Here is a 25,018-nt window from a genome sequence, read left to right as displayed (position 1 = left end):
GTCAATCATAAAATACTTTTAAGATAGATAAGAAAATATATGGATAATCAAACTCATTTACATACACAAATTAAGTTAATTAGGCTTTTTTTTTTTTAAAAAAAAGGCTCCAACTTCAATCTAGGGATTGAAGTCCATGGGTCAAACTCACCATGCTTGTATTTTTTTTTTTTAATGCCAGTTTTTTTTTCTGTATTTTGAAGTTCGTTCCGTTTAAAACTTTTTAGAAGTAAAACAATTCAAAGAAAGAAAGAAAATATCTGGCCCAGGAAAAAAAAAAAAGAAAGAAAGAAAAATAATAATTTAAATGATTGATTCTTCATTGTTCTTCCAACCCGTGAACAAACCATAAATGATGAGAAGGCTTTGTTGGTATAGTATATGACTTTTAGGCTGGGTGATCCTTTCTCCTCACCGAAGTTTTATTTTCAACCTCACCCTTACATTTTTTTTTTCCACTTTTTATTCGCTACATTTAAAAACTCCACAATTAAGCTTATCGTTGATTTCTTTTTGTTTTGCGGAGAATTTAATTTTCCCTAAACTTTATTTTATATAAAAATGTATATTTACGTGAGAATCACAATACCAAATAAGTTATTTCATAGAAGCACATAATTTATGCCAGAATTAGATATTTTTTATGTGTATAAATTTAGAATAATGGAAAAAATGTTGAGCTTAAGAATACGACAAAGTTCATAATTTATAAATGGTTTCATTTATTATAAATTTTATTAAATATACTGAATAATAGAAAATATTAATCATATGAAATTTAAATATCCTTGGACACTTCAAAAAACCTTTTACACAAGAGGGTCCCTGAATATAACTACTAATTTGTCCCGTCATTTTTTTTGCTAAACAACACCACGTTTTGTGAATACTGCCTTTTTCAAAATTATGAAGAAGTAAGTCCGATTCAGATATTAAAACATTTGATAAATGGACTCAATCGATTTCACATTACTGTTTTGTTTTGTCATTTTTTCCCAAATTAATTATATTTTAATCAAAGTTGATATTAAACAACACAAATATGTATCAACCTGAACAGAAGTTTTATTTAAATTTGGAAGATATGTAGCAAGGAAACAGAAGAAGAACATTAAAAAAATCATCCACTGATTTATTTTTATTTTGAATTTATAAAAAACAAAAGGGTAATATAGTATAAAACATATGATTTTATTTTCTAGATGCATCTACTATCCCAATCTTACTTGTGTTGCATGCAGTATCCTGATATTATTTTATAGTAACATCTGGCACCCCAATCTTATTTACAGTACCTCCGGTGCTTTAAGTCATAAATAAGATTAGGGTGATAAGTATAATTGAACAATAATATGAAAGCACATTAGATGTGTATTGTGAAAATAACATCAAGAATTGTCTCCCTAACTTAACAACCATCCCTCACTAAACAACAAAACCCTTTCAAGTTAAACGAGAAAAAAAAAAAAACCACTTTCGCTATGGATTAGATTTGACTCAATATTTTAAAATATACACATATTATGAGATTCTTTAGTGTAGTATAAAGCAGTTTGTTACATTATTGAAAACTTAATGACAACAACATTTGAAAAGGTCTTTACATGTTTGTTATCAATAATCAATCATTAATTAATTAATAGATATATAAAAGTTATAGGAAGTCAAAAACACTGAATTGTATGAAACATTTTTATAAGATGCTATATTAATTATTTGTTACATTTTTTTCCTTTACCCCTATTTAATTTTAATATGAGAAAATATGAAATTTTGTTTGAGAATATATATTTAAAGACAATACTTAAGTCAGGTTTATTATATTTATTATATCAAGTTTCTTACGTTTAAGGACAAGAGACAATACAATTATAACTGATCATGTATCTTATTTGTAATATATTATCATTAAAATATAAACCCACATGAAAAAAATAAACATATGATCGTGTGTAGTTGAAAAACCTGACATAATAAATATAAAAAACTTACTATACGTATTTTTCTTTATTTAATATGGGTAATATTGGAAGCACAATGAATTTTTTTTATAGAGTTAATGAATTTTAAAGTTTTTCATGATTTCAATAAGAAAAAGTCATAAGCAAACTTATAAATGAGACCAGAGATTGTAATTAACAAAAACACACAATATATAATTTTTAAAAGCTAAATATCGTTGGCGAAAAAAAGCAACTTAAGCTACAAAATATATCTAATTTTATATTTTTTGAAGTAACTTAATAATGAATATTAAAAATGTAGAAATTGGAGTATCTATAAAATAGAGAATAATAATAGAACATAAAAAAGATTAAAAATAATTTTCTTGCATTTTGAATTTATATATGATAAACTTTAAAGGTAAATAAAAATATATTTAAATTATGTCACCCAAAAAATTATTTTTTTATTAAGACTTTGTCTCTTTTTTTAAAAAAAAATCATTGAAAGAATTTGAATTCTTAACCACTACTTCATCTCAGCAGCCATGACCACTTGAAATTATGTTCCCCTGAAATAGTCAAAGTATGATGCCAAAGAATATGGAAATTAAACGATAGAAAATGAGACACGAACCTAGAGTGCAACGGTTAACTAATTCTTACCCAATAACTATTGAGACACTCAACCACACCCCCCGGTTACTGTAGGATGCTTGCTGGTTCTTGTTGTTTCTTACTGGATACTCTCTGGTAGGCATTGGTCTAAAGGCCCTGTAACCAATATAGACAAGTGAAGTTTTGCAGCTATAAAGAGATTTCTTTGACAACAATATTTGTTCAGTATGATAATTTATTAAATCAATTTTTTGTTTTCATTTTACGTTTACACCAAATACTTCATAATAGGCAAGTATAGCATCCTAAACGGGCAAACTAGATATATAGATGCAATGCCTAGATGTGTTTCAGTTCAGAAACTACAGTTGTTTTGTTCTGAAAATCTATGGAACAATTTTTATGCTTATCATTTCATATGATTGCTGGGGTGGAGTGGTGGCTGTGAAAACTAAAATTGGAGGAATTAAGGTTATGTTTGGCAGGAAGTATTGAAAATGAGGGATTGGGATTGGGATTGCAATTGAGAAAATCTATTAAAAGAGCGTTTAGTATAAGAGATTATTTGTTATATGGGATTAGCCAAACCCATGTATGTGATATTGAAGAATACCATGGGAGGAAGTGGTATTCCCCAATCCCACCTCTATGGATTTGTCTAATCCTATATAATAAGCAATTACTCATGCTAAATATTATTTTAATGATTTTTTTTAATTGCAATTCCAATCCCAATCCCTCATTTTTAATATTTCGTACCAAATGGGACCTAAGAATGATAATGGTAACATAATTAGTTAGTGTTATTTAGTGATCACACTGCAATGGTCATATTTGAGAATATGGGTCTCATTTTAGAGTCTGAGGTAAGTCATATTGTTGATAATTTATAAATACCACCATTTTCTATAAATTTTATATAATACTAATATGTTAATATTTTTACAACCATGTATTGAAACCCAGACTGAACCAGTCGATTCAGACTGAAAATTGACAAACCCGCCTAGTCACCGGTCCGGTTGAGCATTTAAACCGGAAGTGAACCGACCCAGTATGACGTGGATCAATCCAGGACAAACCGATAATAACCCTGGTAACCCATCCGGTTTGGTGGATTAACTCAGTTACTTTTTTTTAAAAAAAAAATATTTGATGAATTTTTGTTGATAATTAGGACTTTGTGATTAAATAACTATAAGGAGGAATATTTAATTATCATATATCCATTTTGATATTTTGTTAGGATGAATATTTAGTAATTTTAGTAGTGTGATATTATAAGAAATTGTAAATATATGATTATTTTATTAGTGATTCAAGATGTTAAATTGATATCTAGTTTTTTTGTGAAAATTTAAATTATTTTTTATTTCTTACTAGTTTGATCCCCGACTTGACCCTGGTCTGACTCATTGACCCTTGACCCATTGTCTTAACCAGTTCAATTGCCGGTCCGGTTTTTAGTACTTTATTTTATAGTTGTTTCAATTAAATGCTGCTTATATGTTGTACTGCAAGATCTCAGAATTCTAATTGAGTCTCTCTTTTTCGGCCAACCTACTGAATCTAATTGAAACCCACTTTTTGCTCAAACTTCAAACATAAACATATATATATATATATATATATATATATATAGTATTTCAACTGTTTGAACTTCAATTTTCTAAACCTGAAGTCAGAAAACTACAAATCTAAAGAGTTTATTTCTTTTAAGTACTACTGTGTTAGAAATGATCGTTGTAGTCAAAAATAAAAAGAAGTGATTGTCGCTTTTTTAACCTCATATTGGCACTCGTGAAACGAGAATGGTAATAATAAGACTGATTTCACGCATGTATCAAAGTTAATTTAGATGAAATAATAAGAAAAAAATGAAGTAGTTAATGGGTTGTAACTTTTAGTAACATGAAAACTCTTTTATAAGTGAAAAATTACGGGTTCAATTCTACTTATAACTTCAGGCTGTTAGTGCCTACCCTTCTAATTCAAAACAAAAAACAATAAAAGAATGAATGAAGCACCTACAAGCACATAACTCAGCTATTAGGAAAGTTGTGTTAGTTTAACCAGTTCAATTTAAGAGATCTTAATCCTTAAATATCATGTTAATTGAATTTATTAAATCATGACTTTCCTTTCCTCATCAATGTAAGCCACGTATAGAACTTTGCTCTTCAAATGCATTAGAGGAATCAATTCCCATATTTAGAATGCCATGGCTGAGCAAGTTGCATTCAATTTTTTATGCCAAATACAAATTATAATTGTTCAATATAATCACAGATTCATTATGATCCAATTTTTTAGGTTCACAAGCGAAAATGTTGAGTCATGACATAAATTTATAAAACATCAATTCAAAGAATAAATTCATGGCTAATCATTAATCCCTTTATTGTTATTTCATTCGTTGAGCCCACAGCCCCAAGCACATTAAAATCATCATTTTTCTATAAAGACACCAAATTTGTCCTTCTATGTAGACAATTTTTTTCTCTATTCAAAAATAGCATTAACTCGTTAACTGTATTTCACTTAGCTCTAAACCCAACAACATAATACCTATGTGTCAAATGTCACAATGTGACGGGTCAAATCCTTACCAACTAGATTAATTTTTGCCGGCTTTTATACTTCGTTTTCTCCTCCATCATGCCATACATGGGATTACATCTTAGTTACTTAAAATTCTTGACCATGTGCAAAGGTAATTGGATACAACCGCTGCTAACCCAAAACCCAACTGATTTAAAATTAGGAGAAAAAAGTCATACTTGGCACGAAAAGCAAATGAAATGATTCTCCTTTTTGCTAGACAATAAAGGAATGAGTCTAGCTGATCTTATGCGTACGAGATATGCATATTGCGTTGGGGGCCACTGATGCACTATTCGGATATGTATAAAGATAAATATGCAAATAAATTATATTACCTCCCATCTTTAATATAAAAACTAGTTAATTAATATGAGTAGATTAAGAAATTATTTACATTAGTTATTTGTAATAAATAGATGTTGTTTTTCTTAAATTATCCTTGCTAATCAAATGTATTGGCTAGAACTACCATTATTAGGAGGACTATCTTAAAAAAAAGAATAAATATGAAATATAAAGTAGATTGGGGTTTTATATTTAAAACCAAAATAAAAGTTAAATAAACTCTTATATTAAGGACTGTCTGTATATATTGCGGACAGAAATGCGCACATAAGTATTTGTTTCCACATCACAATACAGACTTTTATGTGAAGTGTACCTTTGACTTTCGACCATTGTGCACTGTATCCAGCTAGTTTCTTCAACCAAGTTCTCTAAGATCAGTTGGCATAGAGACCTTGGATACTTATTTATCTGTTACCGAGAGTGGGGAAAATAAAAAAGAGAAGAAAAGAGAGAAAGAAAATCCTAGTCTCTAGTTTTCTATAAACCGCGACTTGCTTCAAAGGTCATCATAAACTCCAGAATCCATCTGAGTACAGTTCTGACATGAAGCTCCTGAGAGACCCACGTGCACATGAAACCAGAACATTTATAGGATAGTGATGATGATGATGATGATTGGTTTGGAGGTGTCAAATAACAATAAAAGACCAAACGAACATGGCTTGGCTTTCAAAACTCTTACACAGCCATCCTTGCGGTTACTAAGTTTTTAAGGAATCATCTGAGCATAGCATACTTCAGCATCGCAGCATCATCTGAACTGGGTGCATTTCCAAAACAGCCATATGCATCAGAATCATCCCAAGAATTCTTAAGATATCATTTTGTTGAGTCAGGGTTTTGTCATGATCCATCAAAGCATTTGGAATGGTTCCTCCCACTACAGAACATGGTTTGGCTTTTAATGATCGTACACTTTCAGTATCGTTATAATCAGACTGCGGAGAACTAGAGCTCTTTCCAGAGATATTATTATATCGTGTTGAAGTTTGATTTTGATTCTTCAAAGCATCAGTCTTGGACTTCAAAGGTCTAACACAACTAGGGTTGTAGTTTCCAGACTTCTGCAGGCCAAAGTTGTGAACAAGGACTGAATTTCTCAGCATCTCAGAGTTTTGGGGACATGGTCCCGCACTAAAACAGCCATATCCTTCTCCAGCAAATCTCAAGACACGGTCATGTTCTCTGAGGGTTTTATTTTGATCAATGAATTCATGTCCTCCCATAACTACAGACGAATTAGCCTTCAAAAGACTTGCAAAGCAAGGATTGCAGCTGTCTGAGTTACCGTTTCCATGGATATAACTACCAAGTGTGTCAGAGTTTTGGCTAATATGATCTGGATCCCTTCTAAAACAGTCATATCCTTCACTGTCTCCACCAAGAATTCTGAATATATTTTTATCTTCTGTAAGGCTTTGGCTTTGATTCATTGAAGCACATGGCTCAAGTTCTCCCAATATAGCAGATAGCTTGGCGCAGCAAGGTTTGCTGCCATCAGACTTCTGTGAACTGGAACTGTTTCCAAAGATAGGATTCGTTTGTATCTCAAAGTTTTGGGCACTATCATCTTCAGTGAATCCATTTCCACAGTGATCATATTGGTTTTTCTCCATTAAAGCATCTGGTACAGCTCCTCTCACTACCGCTTCTAGATCTTGGTTTCCATAATTGACCACCTCTGGTTGATATTGACATGAAAAGTTTGCACAGCCTGCGTTTTCACTCTGGTTCTCATTTTGAGGAGCAGCTAATGCGGGGTTACCTGAGAAAATTCAATGGATGTACATATGAGAAATGTACTGTCTACACAGAAAATGCAGAGGGAAGCTGAAGCTGACAATATAGTCCTATTCAACTGTTTTTATGGTTGAGTCTCAGTATTTAGCATTACTTTTCTGTCTTTATTTATATGAATCCTTCAAATGCCAACTCACATGGGTAACTCTGGCTCTCTTTTGATGAGGATGACTTGGTTCCCTCTCTGAAGTTTGATGATTTACACCCTGGAAGTAAATCAATATTGTACTTATCCAGAAGACGCCTTTCTTGAGATTTGAATTTCTGTATAGAGCGAAGTACAATGGAGATATTACACAGAAAGGTAAAGATGGATGCATGTGGAGAATCATGCATTTAAGGAATTTATATTCAAATATAGAAGTAAAGCAACAAGAAGATTATTGGACAGAGGAAACAAAGTAACAGCAGGTTGATGAAGGCACTAATTGTGGATTAGATACTATGTTTATTAAACCGAATGAAGGAAGATTCATAAGATAGGAGGTTACTAATGCTTCATATCAGGAATAACAGAGATTTAAGGATCAAATGTGAAAGGAATGGAGTGAGTTAACTTACATTCATGTATTAACAACCACCTGGTATTAGCATTTGTAAACACTAATATGTGCAAAATTTAAGAAAGACTTTGTGATAGAAAAGCACCTGCAGATGGCTTGCAATGTGGCGACATGTCAGGTAAGGAACATTCATAATCTCTTGTATCAATTTTGGACGAACATCTGCAAGCAAATTGAAACCAAACACCGAAATTCAGGTAGTTCATAAATGATCACAATTAGTAGTGAACAACGTAAAAAGGAAATGAATTTAGAAGTAATAGTACTGTTCTCTCCCAGAACACTTATGGCCTGTACAAACTTATGATGTAGATCCGAAGTCCAAGAAATACGTGGCTTTTTCCAAGAGGATCGATTGTTGTTATGTTCTCCTGTTTCCTGTCCCTCCTTCTCTGGGGCATGATTATTGTTGTCTAATTTCACCTGGTTTGAGTTAAATGCTCTCTTCCCTTTCTTGTTGACTCTGACATCATGGCGTGTTTTGTCTTGATTTTCACTTGATTCATGCACCTATCAGTAATTGGTCAGTCAACATTAATAGTTTGTAATTGCCCATGATTTCCTGAACAAGAACAACTTAATCTGCCCTTCTGTTTTACAAACATTGTCATATTCAAGGATCTGGTTCCTCTGATACGAGAGTTAATGAAACTGATTTTCAAACATCTATTGACTAGTTATCATGTCAAATACCTGCACTTTGCTCTCTGAAGCGCATTAAAAGAGTCAAATCTCATGCTTAGAAGGTGAATACCGTGCAAGTTAAATTCTGTTTAATACGCCAACAAGATATATGCATATGTAATCTTAATATGCTGAAACTCCTTTGTGAAATATACCTTTTGTTTAGATTTTGCAGCTTGATTCTCTTGTGCTGAGTTCCTATTATTTGAGTTATAAACTTGTTGCCACAGAGATATGAGATCCACAGATTGGATTGGTTCCTGTAGGAGATAACATGATCCTTTATCAAAAGCCGCCTTTGCCCCGCCATCATCTTGTCCAGGGGATATAACTGACCATCATTAAGATGGAAAGTGTTAAGACTATGATAGGATTTTGCTTCAAAAGCCTAAGCTATTGGGTTCAAGTTTCTTGCCATGGTATCAAAACTTTGACCAAGCAATCTAAAGTTTGATCTTCACTGCTTTCCCATTCTCTTAACATATAAAAGAATAAGCCTTTGAATTGAAGTAGTTATTGAAAGAGATGATTTTCTTTTTTTGAGTGATTACTGCTCTTTGAGGTTAATCAAATGAACTTGAAAAAAATTGGAGAACTTACAGATGACAGTGATATGCTTCAGAAGTAGTGTATTGAGGAAAGAAATGGTGTTCATGTCAGGCATGTTAGCCTTAGCCATCACAAGTTTGAACCTTCCTTCTTGTTGGCAAACCAAGTCAATAGCTGCTGATGCTTGATTTGTAGCAGTAACTACATAACGAAACGAGTTATAATTACTTTTTACATTAATCTATCTTTGGTATTTTAGTGCAGAAACTATCACTGATACATCAGTTTTACATAGATGTTTCTAATTTCTTCATTCATCAGCGACAGAGATGGCAGATATAAAGAATATACCTATATGACCCAATCATTCAGACTCTTAAGCATATAACCATTATCTATTTCGTTCCCTCTCTACCTCACTCTCTTTTCAGTTTTTGAATTCTAACTTGGTCTCCTTCTTTGCAGGAAAGTGGAAAGTAAGTATCACATGTTTGAAGTGACTTGAACAATTTAGAATTGCAGTGGAAAAAAAAGTTAAAAAAAGTCTACTTCATAAAATATTTTGGTAATAATCTGCCACTGTAAAAAAATTGTTTACATCAAATTTTACTACAATAACAACAACAACAACAAATCTGAATTGTTAAGATTTTGATCCAGTAATAGTAGAAGAATAAGAAAGGGACAGAAAAAGGAGAAGTTCTTCTCTCCCTGAAACCATGTTCTAGTCAAAGCATATTGCTTCTACCAATACGTAGTGTGATCTTGAAAAGATGAATGCAGCGCCAACCACAAACTATGTCAATAAAGAAAATTTTAAAGAACTTTTTTTATTTTATACAATTAAGCACGCATGTACACAAACATGTCAATGTTAGACTTGAGACTGAGATCTCATCCAAATATGATGGGTGACGTTACCACTAAGACAACTTGCTGTTGTCAATCTTAAAATACTTTTAGGATAAATAAGAAAACATATGGATGATCAAACTCATTTACATACACAAATGAGGTTAACTAGGCTTTTTTTTTTTAAAAAAAAAAAAAAGCTCTAACTTCAATTTAGCGGCTTGAAGTCCATGGGTCAAAGGAAGGTAAACATGTTATAGAGGTAAGTTGCAGATACCTGTGAACGAGCATTGGCGAAGCAGTGAAGATAAATAGCCAAGGCACGAAGTGTCATTATGAACCAGTAAAATGTCAGCGCCCTGTGCAAAGCTAGGAACACAGTTGAACAGTGACACTGTTCTATCTTCCATTATCAAGCTAATGAACAAGAAAGCCCTCTTTAGAATTATATGGTATGACCACCGGCCTGTTGGCCCAGTGGTGTGGGTGTGTGCGTGGGTGTGTGTGTAATGCGGGTTCGATCCCGCCCTCCTGTAACTCAAAAAAAAAGAATTATATGGTATGAGCTTTTTTCCGTTGTCGCATTGGCCGCGTCATCACGTTTGACTCCACTTAAGGAAACCAAATGAAAGTTCAAAATTATTCAAAACGAAACGATAAAAATAGTAAGAAGAAATTTAGAAAAAGCAGTTATTTTCGAGGGATTCAACAATTAACTTATCAACTTTCTATATATCACAGGTCTTTCTTTTACTGGTTTTTGACTGTGACCATAGAGTGCTTGGTTTCAAAAATTATTTTAAAAAAGTGCCTCTGCGCAATTCAAGACAATTTCTGTCAGGTATTTTCTCTACACTGTAGATTCATATCATATACCTCTGGGCATATAATCCTCTCAGTCCTATTTATAAAGTTAAAATTTTGAAAGAGGTGGGTTCATTTTATAAACTTCAATTTGATATTTATCTTAATATTTAATACATTTTTTCAATTTTACTCTTAATTATTTTTTTCTCTCCTTTTTATACTCTCCATTATTGCATTTCCTTACACATTTTCTTTCATTTTTTCTCATATATTACAAGAGCATATTTAGAAACAAAAGTATACTTTTAACCTATTTATTGTTTTTAACTAATTTTAATTAATTATTTATTATCCGTAAATTAGTTATTTGAAACTTATAATAAAAACCAAAACGAGTAAACAAGGGAGTAACTTTTTAATTTTTTTTTATTAGTAGAATTTGGATCCACATTCATGTAAAACATGAGTTGCATTCCAACCTGCAAATATAATCCTTACCATGTTCGTATTTTTTAATGCCAATTTTTTTTTCCTGCATTTTGAGGTTCATTCCGTTTAAAAATTTTTAGAAGCAAAACAATTCAAGCAAAGAAAGATAATATCTGGCCCAGAAAAAGAAAGAAAGAAAGAAAGAAAGAAAAATAATAATTTAAATGATTGAATCTTCACCAAGAAACAAAAAACCAGACCGGATACTAAACCGGTTGAGATAGCGGTTTAATGTTCAGTTGGTCGAATCAGGGTCAACTCGAGGTCCAATGGGTTATACTAAAATAATATAATTTAATTAAAAATAGCAAAATATAATAACATTAACAATCACTAATAACAAAATATAAAAAAATATGACAATAATCTGATTGTAACAATCACAAAGTATAACAATATTGAGAATTTTGATCTTCATGGTTCATCATTAATTAAAATTAATAATCATTGATACCAAAATTATCATTAAAATTCATTTAAATCTATAAGGGTTGATATATTAGGAGTTGTATGAGAAAAAAAAATAGGACTAACAACAATCTAATCATTCAAACCGGTTTATTACAGGTTCACACTAGTTTGACCGGTTCTCTACCGGTTCAGCTCCCTCTTGGTTTAATATCCAAACCAAATCGATCCACTGACTGGTTTACCAGTTCACCGGTTGAACCGGTTTGTCTAAATCGGTTTTTTGTTATGAACAAACCATAAATGATGAGAAGGCTTTGCTTGTATAGTACTCCTCCGGTCCTTAATATAAGACCCATTTAACTAATTTGATTAGATTAAGGAAGTTAGGTAAGTTAGTTAATTATAAGAAAAGTAACACATTTTTCCTAAAATACCGTAATTATCTTTCTTAATACCTCATCTTCCTCTTTTACTTGACTATGGTTGAGGGGGTATCCATAGGGGTAATTTAGAAAAAATTGATAAATATGAGAAATGGGTCTTATATTTAGGACCAAAACCAACTCAAGAATTAGGTCCTATATTAAAGACCGGAGGAGTATATGACTTTTAGGCTGAGTGATCAATCCTTTCTCCTAACGAAGTTTTATTTTCAACCCCACCCTTACATTTTTTTTTTCACTTTTTATTCACTACATTTAAAAACTCCACAATTAAGCTTACCGTTGATTTCTTTTTGTTTTGCGCAGAATTTAATTTTCCCTAAACTTTATTTTATATAAAAATGTATATTTATGTGAGAATCACAATACCAAGTAAGTTATTTCATAGAAGCACATAATTTATGCCAGAATTAGATATTTTTTATGTGTATAAATTTAGAATGATGGAAAAAATGTCGAGCTTAAGAATACAACAAAGTTCATAATTTATAAATGGTTTCATTTATTATAAATTTTATTAAATATATTGAATAATAGAAAATATTAATCATATGAAATTTAAATATCCTTGGACACTTCAAAGAACCTTTTACACAAGAGTCCCTGAATATAATTACTGATTTGTCCCATTATTTATTTTGCTAAATAATAATATTTCAAGATGAAATTGGAGCATCTCATGCAAGATTTGAAGAAGGGTGATATTTTTGGTCCTGTTAAAGCAGGTCAGTTTGCATACTATTAAATTAACCATATCTTATAATCTTCTTTATATTATTGTTTTTCACAAATGAGTAATAGTCAGGTGGTTCAAAATTATATTACAGTTGTTCATCTTTCTCATATGTTGCTAAATTTTTTACAGCATTGTATACAATTGAATTTCAAAAGAGAGGCCTTCCCCATGCTCACATCGTTTTGTTTCTAGCAAACCAATCCCATCTTGATTCTCCTCAAGAAATTGACCGAGTCATTAGTGCTGAAATACCGGATAAAAATGAACAGCCAGAATTGTTTGAAGCTGTTAGTAACTACATGATGCATGGACCATGTGGTTTAGCTAACCCAAAATCTCCATGCATGGTTAATGGCAAGTGTTCCAAATACTATCCAAAGCCTTTTAACTCCAGCACAATCATTCATGAAGATGGGTATCCCCGTTATAAAAGACCAAACAATGGTCAGTATATTTTGAAAAATGGAGTTCCATTAGACAATAGGAGTGTGATTCCTTACAACCCTACATTACTGTTAAAATATCAGGCTCATTTAAATGTTGAGAGATGTAAACATGGGGAATCAATTAAGTATTTGTTCAAATATGTGAGTAAGGGTCATGATCGAGCTACCATAGCCTTTTACGGTGAGTCTTCATCAGGTGAGAGGGAAGTTGTTCATGATGAAATTAAAATGTACTATGATGTTCGGTATTTATCTCCATGTGAAGCTGTTTGGAGGATTTTTGGCTTTGATATAAACTATAGAACTCCATCAGTTGAAAGACTTTCCTTCCACCTACCAAATCAGCAAACAATTATTTATGCAGATGAAGCTAACCTTGATGATGTGGTTAACCATAATGAAGGCAAACCAACAATGTTCCAAGCTTGGATGAGGGCAAATGAAAAATATGATGAAGCACGTGCTTTAACATACTCTGAATTCCCAACCAAATTTGTGTTCAAAAAACCTGGTCATTATTGGGACTTTAGAAAAACAGGATTCTCTATTGGAAGAATATGCTATGTTCCCCCTGGCACTGGAGAAGCCTTTTATCTTCGTATGTTGTTAGCAACTGTTAAAGGGCCAAGATCTTTTGAGGAATTGAGAACTGTTGATGATGTCCTCCATCCTACATTTAGGGATGCTTGCTATGCCCTAGGGTTACTAGAGGATGACAAAGAGTACGTTGATGCTATTCAGGAGGCAAATCAGTGGGCCACTCCAAATTACCTTCGTCGCCTGTTTTGCACATTGTTACTATGTAACTGTATATCACGCCTTGAAATTGTGTGGCAGCAATCATGGAAATTAATGGCAGAGGACATACTTTATAGCCAACAACAGCTGACAGGCCATCCTGGTATGTGTCCCCCCATATTTACACTCTTTTTTTAAAGAATTATTCTCTCACATCTCATCGTTATTTTATATTGTTTTGTTAATTAATTGTTATTTCAACAACCATTACAATTTAGATGTCATTCTATGATCAACCAGGACTTTCTCTTAGTGATGCTGAATTGCAAGACCATGCTTTACATAAAATTGAAGATTTGCTACAACTTAATGGGAGAAGTCTTCAAGATTATCCAACAATGCCTTATCCAGCTCGATCATTAAATGTATCAGCGGTCAATAAATTGGTGTTGGCTGAGTTAGATTTTGATCGTCATGTCCTTAAGGAGCAATTACATGTCTTTCTTCGAAACTTAACAGAAGAGCAGAGTACAATCTACAATACAATAATTGACACTGTTCATAATGTGCGGGGAGGGCTATATTTTGTTTATGGATATGGAGGAACTGGGAAAACATATTTATGGCAAACATTATGTGCATCATTAAGATCTGAAGGGAGGATTGTTCTTACTGTTGCATCGAGTGGCATTGCATCACTTTTATTACCTAACGGTAAAACAGCCCACTCACAATTTGCAATCCCTCTTGCCATCACTGAAGATTCAGTTTGCAACATTAAACAGGGAACACCACTAGCAGAGCTTTTAATTCAGGCCTCATTGATAATATGGGATGAAACACCAATGGCAAACAGGCATTGTTTTGAAGCATTGGATAGAACATTACGAGACATCATTAGAAGAAATGATCCTAATGCTATAGGAAAACCATTTGGCGGAAAAACTATGGTGCTTGGAGGAGACTTTAGGCAAATACTTCCTGTCATACCACGAGGTGGGCGTGAAGACATTGTCTTTGCTACTATTAATGCTTCATACTTGTGGAATGAATGCACTGTCTTCACATTGACTAAAAACATGAGACTAACCAAAGGTCATTACACAGATAATGTAGATGCAGTAACAAAGTTTTCAGAATGGATTATTTCTGTTGGAGATGGCAATGTTGACATTGAACCTGACACAGAAGATGTTATTACCATACCTAGAGATTTGTTATTGTTTCCATTAGGGAATCCTATGGATTGCATTATTGACAGTACATATCCAAGTTTGGTTGACCGCCTAGGCGATGGGTCTTACTTCAAGGATCGTGCTATTCTAACAGCTACATTATCTGTTGTTTATGAATTGAATAGTTATATGCTTGCAAAGCTACCAGGTGAGGAAGTCAATTATCTTAGTGCTGACAGTGTTTGCAAATCAGATGGTGCCAACAGTTCCATTGCAGAAATACACTCGGTTGAATTCTTAAATACAATCACAATGTCTGGATTGCCAAATCACAAGCTAAGCCTTAAAGTCGGTGCTCCTATAATGTTGATGCGAAATATTGATAAATCCATAGGTCTTTGTAATGGGACTAGGTTAATTGTCACACGTTTGGAGAAACATGTGATAGGAGCTGAGATTATCACAGGAAGTAATACTGGCATGCATGTCTTGATTCCACGCTTAACCATCACACCATCTGAGACGTCTTTGCCTTTCACTCTATGTAGAAGACAGTTTCCTGTAATGCTATCTTTTGTAATGACTATAAACAAGAGTCAAGGTCAAAGTCTTCTCAATGTAGGGTTATTTCTGCCTCGTCCTGTCTTTACACATGGTCAGTTATACGTTGCTATCTCACGAGTGCGGCGACGGGAAGGTTTAAAAATATTGCTCCTTGATGACAAAGGCACTCCTACCAATAAAACTTCAAATGTTGTTTATAAGGAAGTCTTCTGTAACCTTTTGAATTGAGAGACACCTAGGTCAGTATTGATCCATGCTTGTGCATATACAAACATATATGTAGTAGGTCACCATTTCATATATGCAATATTTTGTGAATGTGTAGTGCTTATGACTTTCTCCCTTTGAGCTGGAAGGTAAATTGAAACTTTAAAAGTGATAATATCTTCATATTCATATCCATGCTGTTCTTTTGCTATTACTTTGTTTTTTGTATTAATATGATGATATTAACAATGAAAATTTAGATATCATTTGAATGGGGTATTTTCACTTCATATTTTTATTTAATATGATGCCTAAATATTTGTTCAAATTTCATGGGAACACAAATTTCATTCTATATCATATGTTTGTACTTCCAGTATAAGTAATAATTTTATATAAAGTATGTTGTTGGCCTATACAATTGTCTGATACGACTAGGGCTAATTATTATATTATTTATAATGGAGTGTTGGGTGATTAATCTCTACATTTACAATGGTTTGTTTCTTATTTTTTTTATCATTTAAAGGAAATAAGTGTGAGGCGATAGGATGGAGAACACCAAGTATTGTGTATCTTTCCATTTCCTGTGTTGATGAAAAGTAATCAAACGGTCTTTCATGCATTAGATTTTCTTTGTCTATACATCTTTCCTTGTAATCAACATAACTAATAAATAAAAATCAGTGGCTGTATTAGCCGGTTGTGATTTCTTAGCGGCTTATCTCACATATTACTGTGCTATGAACAGTACCGGCTTGTGAACAGTACCGGCTTGGGTTACGTGGCTGTGTGCACGATGGTCATTGCGGGAGCCATGCATTTATTATGGAGGTTACGTGTTCCGGATGTAATTGGGGGCTATACGTGATGGGTTACTTGGGTTGTTTTTAAATACGCGCATGGCAGTTAATGGTAACCATAGTTAGTGAGTTACGTGGTTTGTGTATAAAATTGGGTTTGGGTACGAGAACTTTGTCGTCGAAACTTCCATTATTGCAGTTGAGGAAGGGTCCATCGTGGTATTTTTGTGCCTTTCTTTAATTGTATGTGTTTTATGTTTGCTGCTGGGAGGCCAGATTTATTGCAGTTGAGGTTGTTTTTTTCCTGGTAGGTGGGAGTAGAGGGGTCGATTTTTAATGGTTACTCTTCTTTAAATATGGTGGGGAGTAATGCGTTGTAAGGACGTTTGTTCTTCTTTCAAGAGTGCAAGTCGGTTCGTCTTTCTCTTCTATAGTCCTCAGTCTCCAAGGGCTTTTTGCCAGAGTCCCTGTTTTGTAAACCCTGTTTCTTAGTCATACAGTTTGCCGTTGAGTCAGTAACCTGCTAGAGATGGTAGAGGAGTACGAGAGGCTTGATATTGTTGCTCCTTCGGTGGATTCCTGGAGAGTGATCGTGAGGGTAGACAGAGTATTCTGGAGGACCGATTTTGACATATACGACCGCGAATGTGGCTATCTGAAGGTGTTGATTTCGCTGGACATGATTGTGTTTGATGAGGAGGTGAGGATTTAGATATATATAAATATATATGATTTTTTTGGTGGTTTGTGGTTGGCTTTTTATATCTAATCGGTGAATGTTAGTGTGTCACTACTGGTCTTAGTTGGTTTGTTCTGTTTATGAAGTTTTCTTTTGTGGCATTGCATTAGATTTAACTAATTGTTTTATGGTTGGTGTTTTGAGGGCACGAGGATGTTGCTTAGACTTGATGGGGACGAGGTGTTGAGCATATGCTGAATGTGGAGTGATTGCATGAAATATGTGTAGATATTGCTGGAATCTTGATCAGTTTTGAGGAGCTGAGAATCACAAAGCATGGAGGGGCGTTTACTTACGTCTTTGAGTTTGTTGTCGAGGACATGGAGTGAGTTTTTTTCGGTCTTATTGTTGCTGTTTTGTATGTTGGAAACAACCTTTTACTGTGTTTTATTGATATGAATGGCATGTAGACGTTTCTGTAGGAAAGACAGGATTACTTGTGAGATTTATGGTGATCCGGCTAATGAGGCATGGAAGGATTTTCAAGGGTTCATATGGATGGATAAGGTTATGTGCATTGTGCAATACGCGTTTGTGAAGAGAGTGGAAGGTAAGGATTATGTGTATTTTGTTGCAACCATTTAATTGAGTTTGAGGAGTACTGGAGCATTTCTGATTTGGCTAATTTTTGTGTCTTCAGGGGTAGCCTCATTAACCAACTACACGGATGCAACCAGGGTGTTTTGGAATCCTGTTTTTCACGAGACCATAGCTCTGAGGAGGAAATTACTGAAGCCTGCGGGGAGGAGATGAATTTAGGCGCAGCTGTAGTACTGTAGTTAGTCTAGGGGCTTAATGAGGGGTGACTGTGTATATGGGTGTGGGCCATTCATGTTTTTGTGGGGATACTTAACTGTAGTATGGTAGGCACTTATGATGTTTGTTTTGGATATTTTGACTAATGTATGATGTGTTGAGGGTGGAAAGTGTATGCCCAGTGATAAGCAAAATCTTGTGTTGTTGGATCGTTTTGTTCTTGGTTGATCCAAGGTCATGCCATGTGATAATGAATCCAAGTAGGTATATTGTTAAAGAGCCTTGTCAGATACGAGAACATTTTTTGGTTATGAGATGTTATTTTCTATTTATTAAGGGTATTTATTAAATCAGGAAAAGGTCCAGATATGCGATAAAATTAGATTTTTGTGAATATGAGTTGTAAATGAACGACTTAATTGGTCAAATATTGCAGGGTAGAGTAGTCGTTTAAGGCAAGTTGAAATGAATGGAAAAAAGATATCTGCATGATATTAATGCTTTAAGACATGTGAATAAAAAAAGATATCTCCATGATATTGTCGGCTTTGAATTCACTTTAGGTTCTCATTAATTTGTTGTTGAATTAAACATTGGATAACATTACTTAGAACAACCGAAGATTACACATGGCCTCTATCATCAGGAGGTTGATGAAGGATAAAAAAATTACTATCACTTGTGTCAGACAATTTAGGAAGATAATCGGTAGTACGATTGTCCTGCTTGTAAAAATGGTAAGCCTGTGTGATCGAGGATAGAGGAACGAAGACAAAAAATGACGACGAGAGTGCAACCTTTAGTTTCGGTAACTAAAGAAGTTGAGAGGAAGCATGGGGATTGTAAAATTAAGTCAGTCAAGAGATTGTAAAATGGGTGAAGAAAGATTTAGCAAGTTACGAATTGATCTAGACAGTCAGTGTCTCCTGGATGGTTGTTCAAAGTGGTGATGGTGTTTAGATGTCTCGGAGATACATGCAGCATGCGTGTTGGGAGTGAGGATTTGATATAAGACAGCTTTTTTGCAAGTTCTGGCTGTTACTTTCACTTTTTAAGGCTGGGTTGCTTTTGATAACGTGTTAGAGAAAGTCAATGTTTTTCGTGTGAGCTGATTAAAGTGATTTGGTTGACTTTGGTTGATCCCGTGTAGGTTTATCAATGAATGTGTCAGGGGGCTGGCGGTGGTTAGATTTTGTGTTCGTGGTGCTGCTTCTGTCCTTTTGCGGGTCAGTTAAGTGTAAAAGCAGCAGGTTTTGATGGCTGTATGGCGGGTGTGATGGATGACACGTCTGGGAAGTAAAAGTGAATATGTAGTCAGCTTTTGGGATAAAGTGTGTTTAGGCTACTTTGGTCGGGATAATGATTTGGATAAAAACATTATAGGGTTGTAAAGCAGGTAATAGTTATGAATGGTTTGAGTGTGTATGAATGGCAGCAAACAAGGATCAAATAGACAAATAACCAGTGGACTGTCAACGTTATTTGATTTGTGTTAGCGTTGTGGGATTAAATAAATACAAGCCAGGATCTGTGATAAGTTAAGAATGATTTTATAGTAGGGAGTATCTTTTTCTTACATGTACGTGATTTTGCATTTCAAGAAGGCAGGGACTGATGGTGGCCGGTGTGATTATGTTGCTATAGGCCTACAAAATATGGAGGTGCCTGTGATAAAATCAGAGGGGATGTTTTTTGCTGTTTCAGAGACGAATAAGAATTGTTGAGTCATGAATTGAATCGATGCAGATTTATTGCAAATGAAGGTTGGAATGGCATAGGTGGCGAGTTTGCTTACAAGTTTAGATGTGTTGTGGGTGTCAAGAGAAAAGCATTAAGATGAACCCTGGATATTATGTGGGGTATGGCAATGCATGGTAGGTGGGGGTTTAGGCAAGAGCAAACGGCAAGGCAGAGGATGAGGTGTGAGTAAGATGGTCAGGGCATGGTGTCTGAGACCAAGGTACAGGATAAGGTGTGAGTAAGATGTTTATGATATGGTCTCAGATATCAAATCTGGCTGTAAGGGCAATTGGATAATGGATGTTTAGTCTATTCACATTGATCAAGCCAACAAAATTTCTCAAGGCATGAAGGTTTGGTCTTTTCATACGGGCAGGGTGCTGCGAAGGAACATAGGGGTATGATTGTTTAAGTTAGGAGGGGTGTGAGTTTAAAGATTGATAAGTTGAGCAGCAGAGTGACAGGTCATTGGTTTGTGAGCGGATTAGTTGGCACCACAATGGGTTGCAGAGCGAAAAGTGTTGGGGGTGAAGATATGACGTGTCTCAAGAGGAAGAGTAAGTGAGAGCAAGTTGAAGTGCAGATTTTAACTGGATTATCTGATAGAGATCAGCACAGAGCTCAAGGTGTATCCAATTGTTCAAATGTAGTTGTTTCAGCGTAGGTTAAGGTGGTGCCAAGGAAGCATGGGGGTGTAGAAGTCCTGATGGAAGTCTGCTGATAGATTACGTGGTATATGAAGCAAGACAGTTATTACTTGGTGCATGGTGGATAATAGTGGTGGGATCAAATGAAAGAAGTGGTAATACTAATCCTTGCCCGATAAAAAGGGGCATTGATAAATGATAATTTATGATATTAATTGATGCCCCTATGTTTTGGCCTGATTGTGTATTAAGCAATGCAAAAGTGATTTAGATAGGGTAACTGCAAAGGATTGTTATTACTTCTCATATATGCATTAGAGTCAGACACGTGTTTATAAGAAATAGAAATGGGTCGTGTAAACGTTACAGGAAAATGCTTTCTGTGTTACAAAGGGGTTAATGTAAATACACAGCTATCTATTTTAACATAATTTGAAATGAGGTCGTGAGGGCAGAATTGGCGGGTAGAAGGGTGTAAAGAGATTTTATGCTTATACATTCAAATTTAAACTAAAAAAAATAATAGTCACTTTATGTGTGGAAATCCTTTACTGATGGACATGATGAATGGTCATGAAAAGATGAGACTAATGATATGAAGGCTATGCGGGGATATGATGTGCCGTCAGTTAAGCTGTGTTATTTTGTTTTCATGAGCTGAAAGTTGTGCACGGTGTCTGACTTTTGCAAGTTACGATGGTGTTACTGTCAGATATATTTTTCTGTCATGTGTTGTTATGTCAGTATGGTTGTTCACGTAGGTGGTTTTATAAATGGAGCTGCATAGGCAGGCTTCCTCACCGGCACTGCTGCTTGAAAAGAGACCAGTGAGAGACAGAGGCCTGTGCTGCTTAAGAAAAAAAACACTTCTCTTTCACTATGTCAACCTTGAAGATTTCAAAGCTGAGAGAGGTTGATGATTCTACTGATAGATGGAGGATTGTGGCTCGTGTCATTAGAAGATGGAATGTGTTTAACAAGGATGCTCCTGATGAGGTCTTCTGTATTTCAATGTTGCTGGTTGATGAGGAGGTATTGTCGTGTTAGATATGGTTTGAAATATAGTTATGTAGTTTATAAGTAATCGATGGGGTAGCAGAGGTGTTTAATTTTGTCAGCTGAAAAATAAATGGGGGGTAGATATAATCAGGTAGATGAGTAGATGTCATGTTTGATTTATTCAATTGGATTCTTAATTTCCTTCCTTTCTAATCAGTAGAGGGTTTATGTGGATTTGCATGATATGCAGGGAACAAGAATCCAAGCATCGGTCATGAACAAGAGTGTGTTTGATCTTTATGAAGACAGGCCTTTGGAGGGAAGGATCTACTTCATTGCTAATTTCTCTGTGTCAGCCAACTCAAAGGAGTATAGGGCTACCAACCATCCCTATAAGATTACCCTTGGTGCGCTGACATATATCCAGGAAAAAAATGCACCAATTCCTGAATATTCGTATAACTTTTTCCCTATAGCTGAAATCTTGGAGGTGGAACCAAAAAACAACATTGACTATCTGATTGGTAACTATATTAAGCATAACTTTATTTATGATTATTTTGGTTGCCTCGAATGTAGATAGAGGGTCAGGTACTGAATGCATTTGGTAATCATGTGTAGATGTCATTGGCTTTGTCACCTCTATCAGTGCCCTGGAAGAATATCGCGTGAACCATGAAGTCAAGAATAGAGTGCGGCTGACTTTATCTGACAACTTGTATGGTTATTACTCGATGGATATTGTTTTTAAACTAAAAGTTTGAAGTCTGGTTATGTAAATATTTGATGCATATGTGGTTGTTATTTGGTGGAAGGTGTGAGAGGAAGCTTGACGTGTTTTGTTAAATGCAGGGAAAACTCAGTTTCATGTGTATTGTTTGATGAATGTGCAACTGAGGTCTGTATGACTGACTTTACAAGGCTGGAAGCTCCCATAGTAATCCTCATTCAGCTAGGGAGAATTGGATTTGATGAGGACGGTGAGTCTTAGAATAATAGTTTGGTTTAGTTGTTATGTGTTTAGTGAGGTTAGTTTTTAGTCAATAATTAGAGTTCAACAAAAAAAATGCAGGGAAGCCCGAAGTCTGCAGCTCTTTTCATGCGACTAAGGTCTCCTTTAATATGAATTTCCCAGAGGTGAAGCAGTTCATTCAGAGGTATGGGTTGTCATTTATCGGTGCTATGTTTTTTCTGTTGCAAGCAGAGGAAGCTGATGCAAGAAACATATGGTTGTGACAGTGCAAAGACATTGCCTTCACCAACAATCAGCACGATCTCTGCAGGCGCTCCATCTCAGGCCGTGAATGCTTCTGAGAGAAGCTTGCTTGCTAATCATCCTTTGATTTCAATTTCTGAGATAGAAAATCGGGGTGTGGTAAGTGAATAATTCAGAGAGTTAGATACCCGTTTTGAAGTTGATGATGAGGTAACTATGGATGTCATGCAGGAGGACTTTTTCTTAATTAAGTGCACGGTGCTGAAGGTTGACACCAGGCATGGCTGGAATTACCTTGGGTGTGCTAGGTGTGGCAGTAAGTCCAAGACTGAATCCGGGAGGTTGGTTTGCTTGAACACACCATGTAGGAGGAAGCCCCAGACTTTTGAACCCAAGTAATGCATGTTTAATTTTGGTTTTGTTGTTATTTAAGAGGTATTGTGATTGGAGCTTTTGAGTGTCTAATATTCGAATGTTGCAGGCTGAAGGTTCACTATACAGTTGCTGATGACTCAGGGAAGGCCACGGTGGTCTTCTTTGACAAGCTGGCCTTTCAATTTCTGGGAAAAACTGCTAATGAGATGAAGTTGCAGCTAGAGAAAGTAGTTATTAATCATTGAGTTTGGTCCAGTATGATTGGATTTATGATGCTAATATTGGGAGATTTCTGTGTGTAGGAAGATCGAGGGTACGATTTTCCAGATGAATTGGACTGTTTGGTAGGGAAGAGGCTGCTATTGAAGATTAAGCTTAACAAGTACAACATAGACTTCCCACACTCTAGCATCTCAGTCTCTGCATATACTGAGATTGTTAATTTGATGGAGGACTTTAATAGGGTAAGAATGTAATTCTTTGTTGGTTTTTGAAGGAAGATGTTTTATTTTTTTGTGAAACTGAATGGTCTTCGTTTTCTACATAGGCTGGGGAGACAACTGAGGAAGTTCCTGAAGAGGTAAATGAAATAGGTGATATTACTATCTGTTGATTGAAATTTTTGGGTCAGAATTATATATGAAATGACTTGATCACTTTGTGTGTCAAGGAATCCAATTATGTTCATGTGGAAGAAGAGACCCCTGAGGATAGTGGTGTTGCTGATTCACAACCAGTCAATGATGAGCAGAAGGGGGACGATACTGAAGTGCTTGATGTCATGCCCATATCGCAGGCCTACCCTATCGCAACTTATAAAGGGAAGAGAAAGGTTACAGCAAGAAAGAGTGCTGGGTTAAAGAGGAAATCACTGGAGGAGCTGAAGGACCCTCAGGAGAACGTTGAATGGAGGCCTGTTAAGATCATTAAACAGGAGAAGCCTTGAAGCCACATTGCTGCTCTACTGTGGTGCTGTGTTTATGAAACGTAGGATGATCCTTGGTCTGTAATCGTTAGGTTTCATCTATTTTGGCCTTGAGGGCAATGTGTTAGAACTTAGTTGTGTTATGTTAGGTTTCATCTATTTTGGCCATGAGGGCAATGTGTGAGAACTTAGTTGTGTTATGTTGTGTTTAGTGTGTTTTGCCTTAGCGGCAGCAGTCAAGTCAGTGTGATCTTAGCTCAAGTGGCGTTAGGCCTGAGCAGCATGTGCGACATTGAGCAAGCCATGTGCATGTATATGTGTAAGACTATAGAAGACCAGGATCAATAATGTCAAATATTTTGTGGTATTGGTAACAAACGTGGGTTTGATGGATGGAATTGAGTATTAGTAACGATGGCAAAAATTATGGCGCAAGCATACCAGTGACTAAATATATGTATCAACTGGTGGGGTGTGATAGAGAATACTGAGTTTCTAAATAAATTGGAATACATACACATTCAAAGGTGAATAACTATGGTTTTACTGATTACTTGGGTTGATAAACGCCTGAGAGGAATGGATGTCTGGTGTGGTTGCATACAAATGGAACTTGGGGGAAAGGGACAGGGGCCGTAAAAGATTCATCAACTGGTGTCTGCTTCAGTTTGGAAATTAAAGTGTGTTTAATCATTGATCATATATTATGGAGTCCACAGAGAAGGACAGTGATTAGGTAAGTACTGTCGTATTGGTTAGTAAGTGAAGTATAATCGAATCTGTATATTTGGTGGGGGAAGGAACCACATGGTAAACACAAGATAAAAGTGATAATCACTGT

General features: G+C 35.0%; 2 protein-coding genes across 2 annotated transcripts; both read left to right on the top strand.

The window, feature by feature from the left end:
- The first annotated feature begins 12,772 nt into the window (after positions 1 to 12,772).
- On the top strand, positions 12,773 to 15,998 carry LOC114717210 (uncharacterized). Its single transcript, XM_028902307.1, has 3 exons — positions 12,773 to 12,836; positions 12,977 to 14,194; positions 14,332 to 15,998. The coding sequence occupies exons 1-3, from the start codon at positions 12,773 to 12,775 to the stop codon at positions 15,996 to 15,998; spliced, it is 2,949 nt and encodes a 982-aa protein (XP_028758140.1).
- Positions 15,999 to 21,541: 5,543 nt separating this feature from the next.
- On the top strand, positions 21,542 to 24,198 carry LOC114717209 (replication protein A 70 kDa DNA-binding subunit-like). The gene is made up of 11 exons (XM_028902306.1): positions 21,542 to 21,694; positions 21,912 to 22,185; positions 22,283 to 22,379; positions 22,514 to 22,641; positions 22,734 to 22,771; positions 22,866 to 23,036; positions 23,109 to 23,218; positions 23,359 to 23,479; positions 23,555 to 23,716; positions 23,800 to 23,832; positions 23,923 to 24,198. The coding sequence occupies exons 1-11, from the start codon at positions 21,542 to 21,544 to the stop codon at positions 24,196 to 24,198; spliced, it is 1,563 nt and encodes a 520-aa protein (XP_028758139.1).
- The last annotated feature ends 820 nt before the right edge of the window (positions 24,199 to 25,018 follow it).

This window comes from Neltuma alba, unplaced genomic scaffold, assembly GCF_004799145.2.
Source record: "Neltuma alba isolate B1F8T4 unplaced genomic scaffold, ASM479914v2 tig00011716_pilon, whole genome shotgun sequence".
NCBI lineage: Eukaryota > Viridiplantae > Streptophyta > Magnoliopsida > Fabales > Fabaceae > Neltuma > Neltuma alba.
The sequence above is the reverse complement of the archived record's forward strand: the minus strand, read 5'-3'. Positions and strand labels throughout refer to the sequence as shown.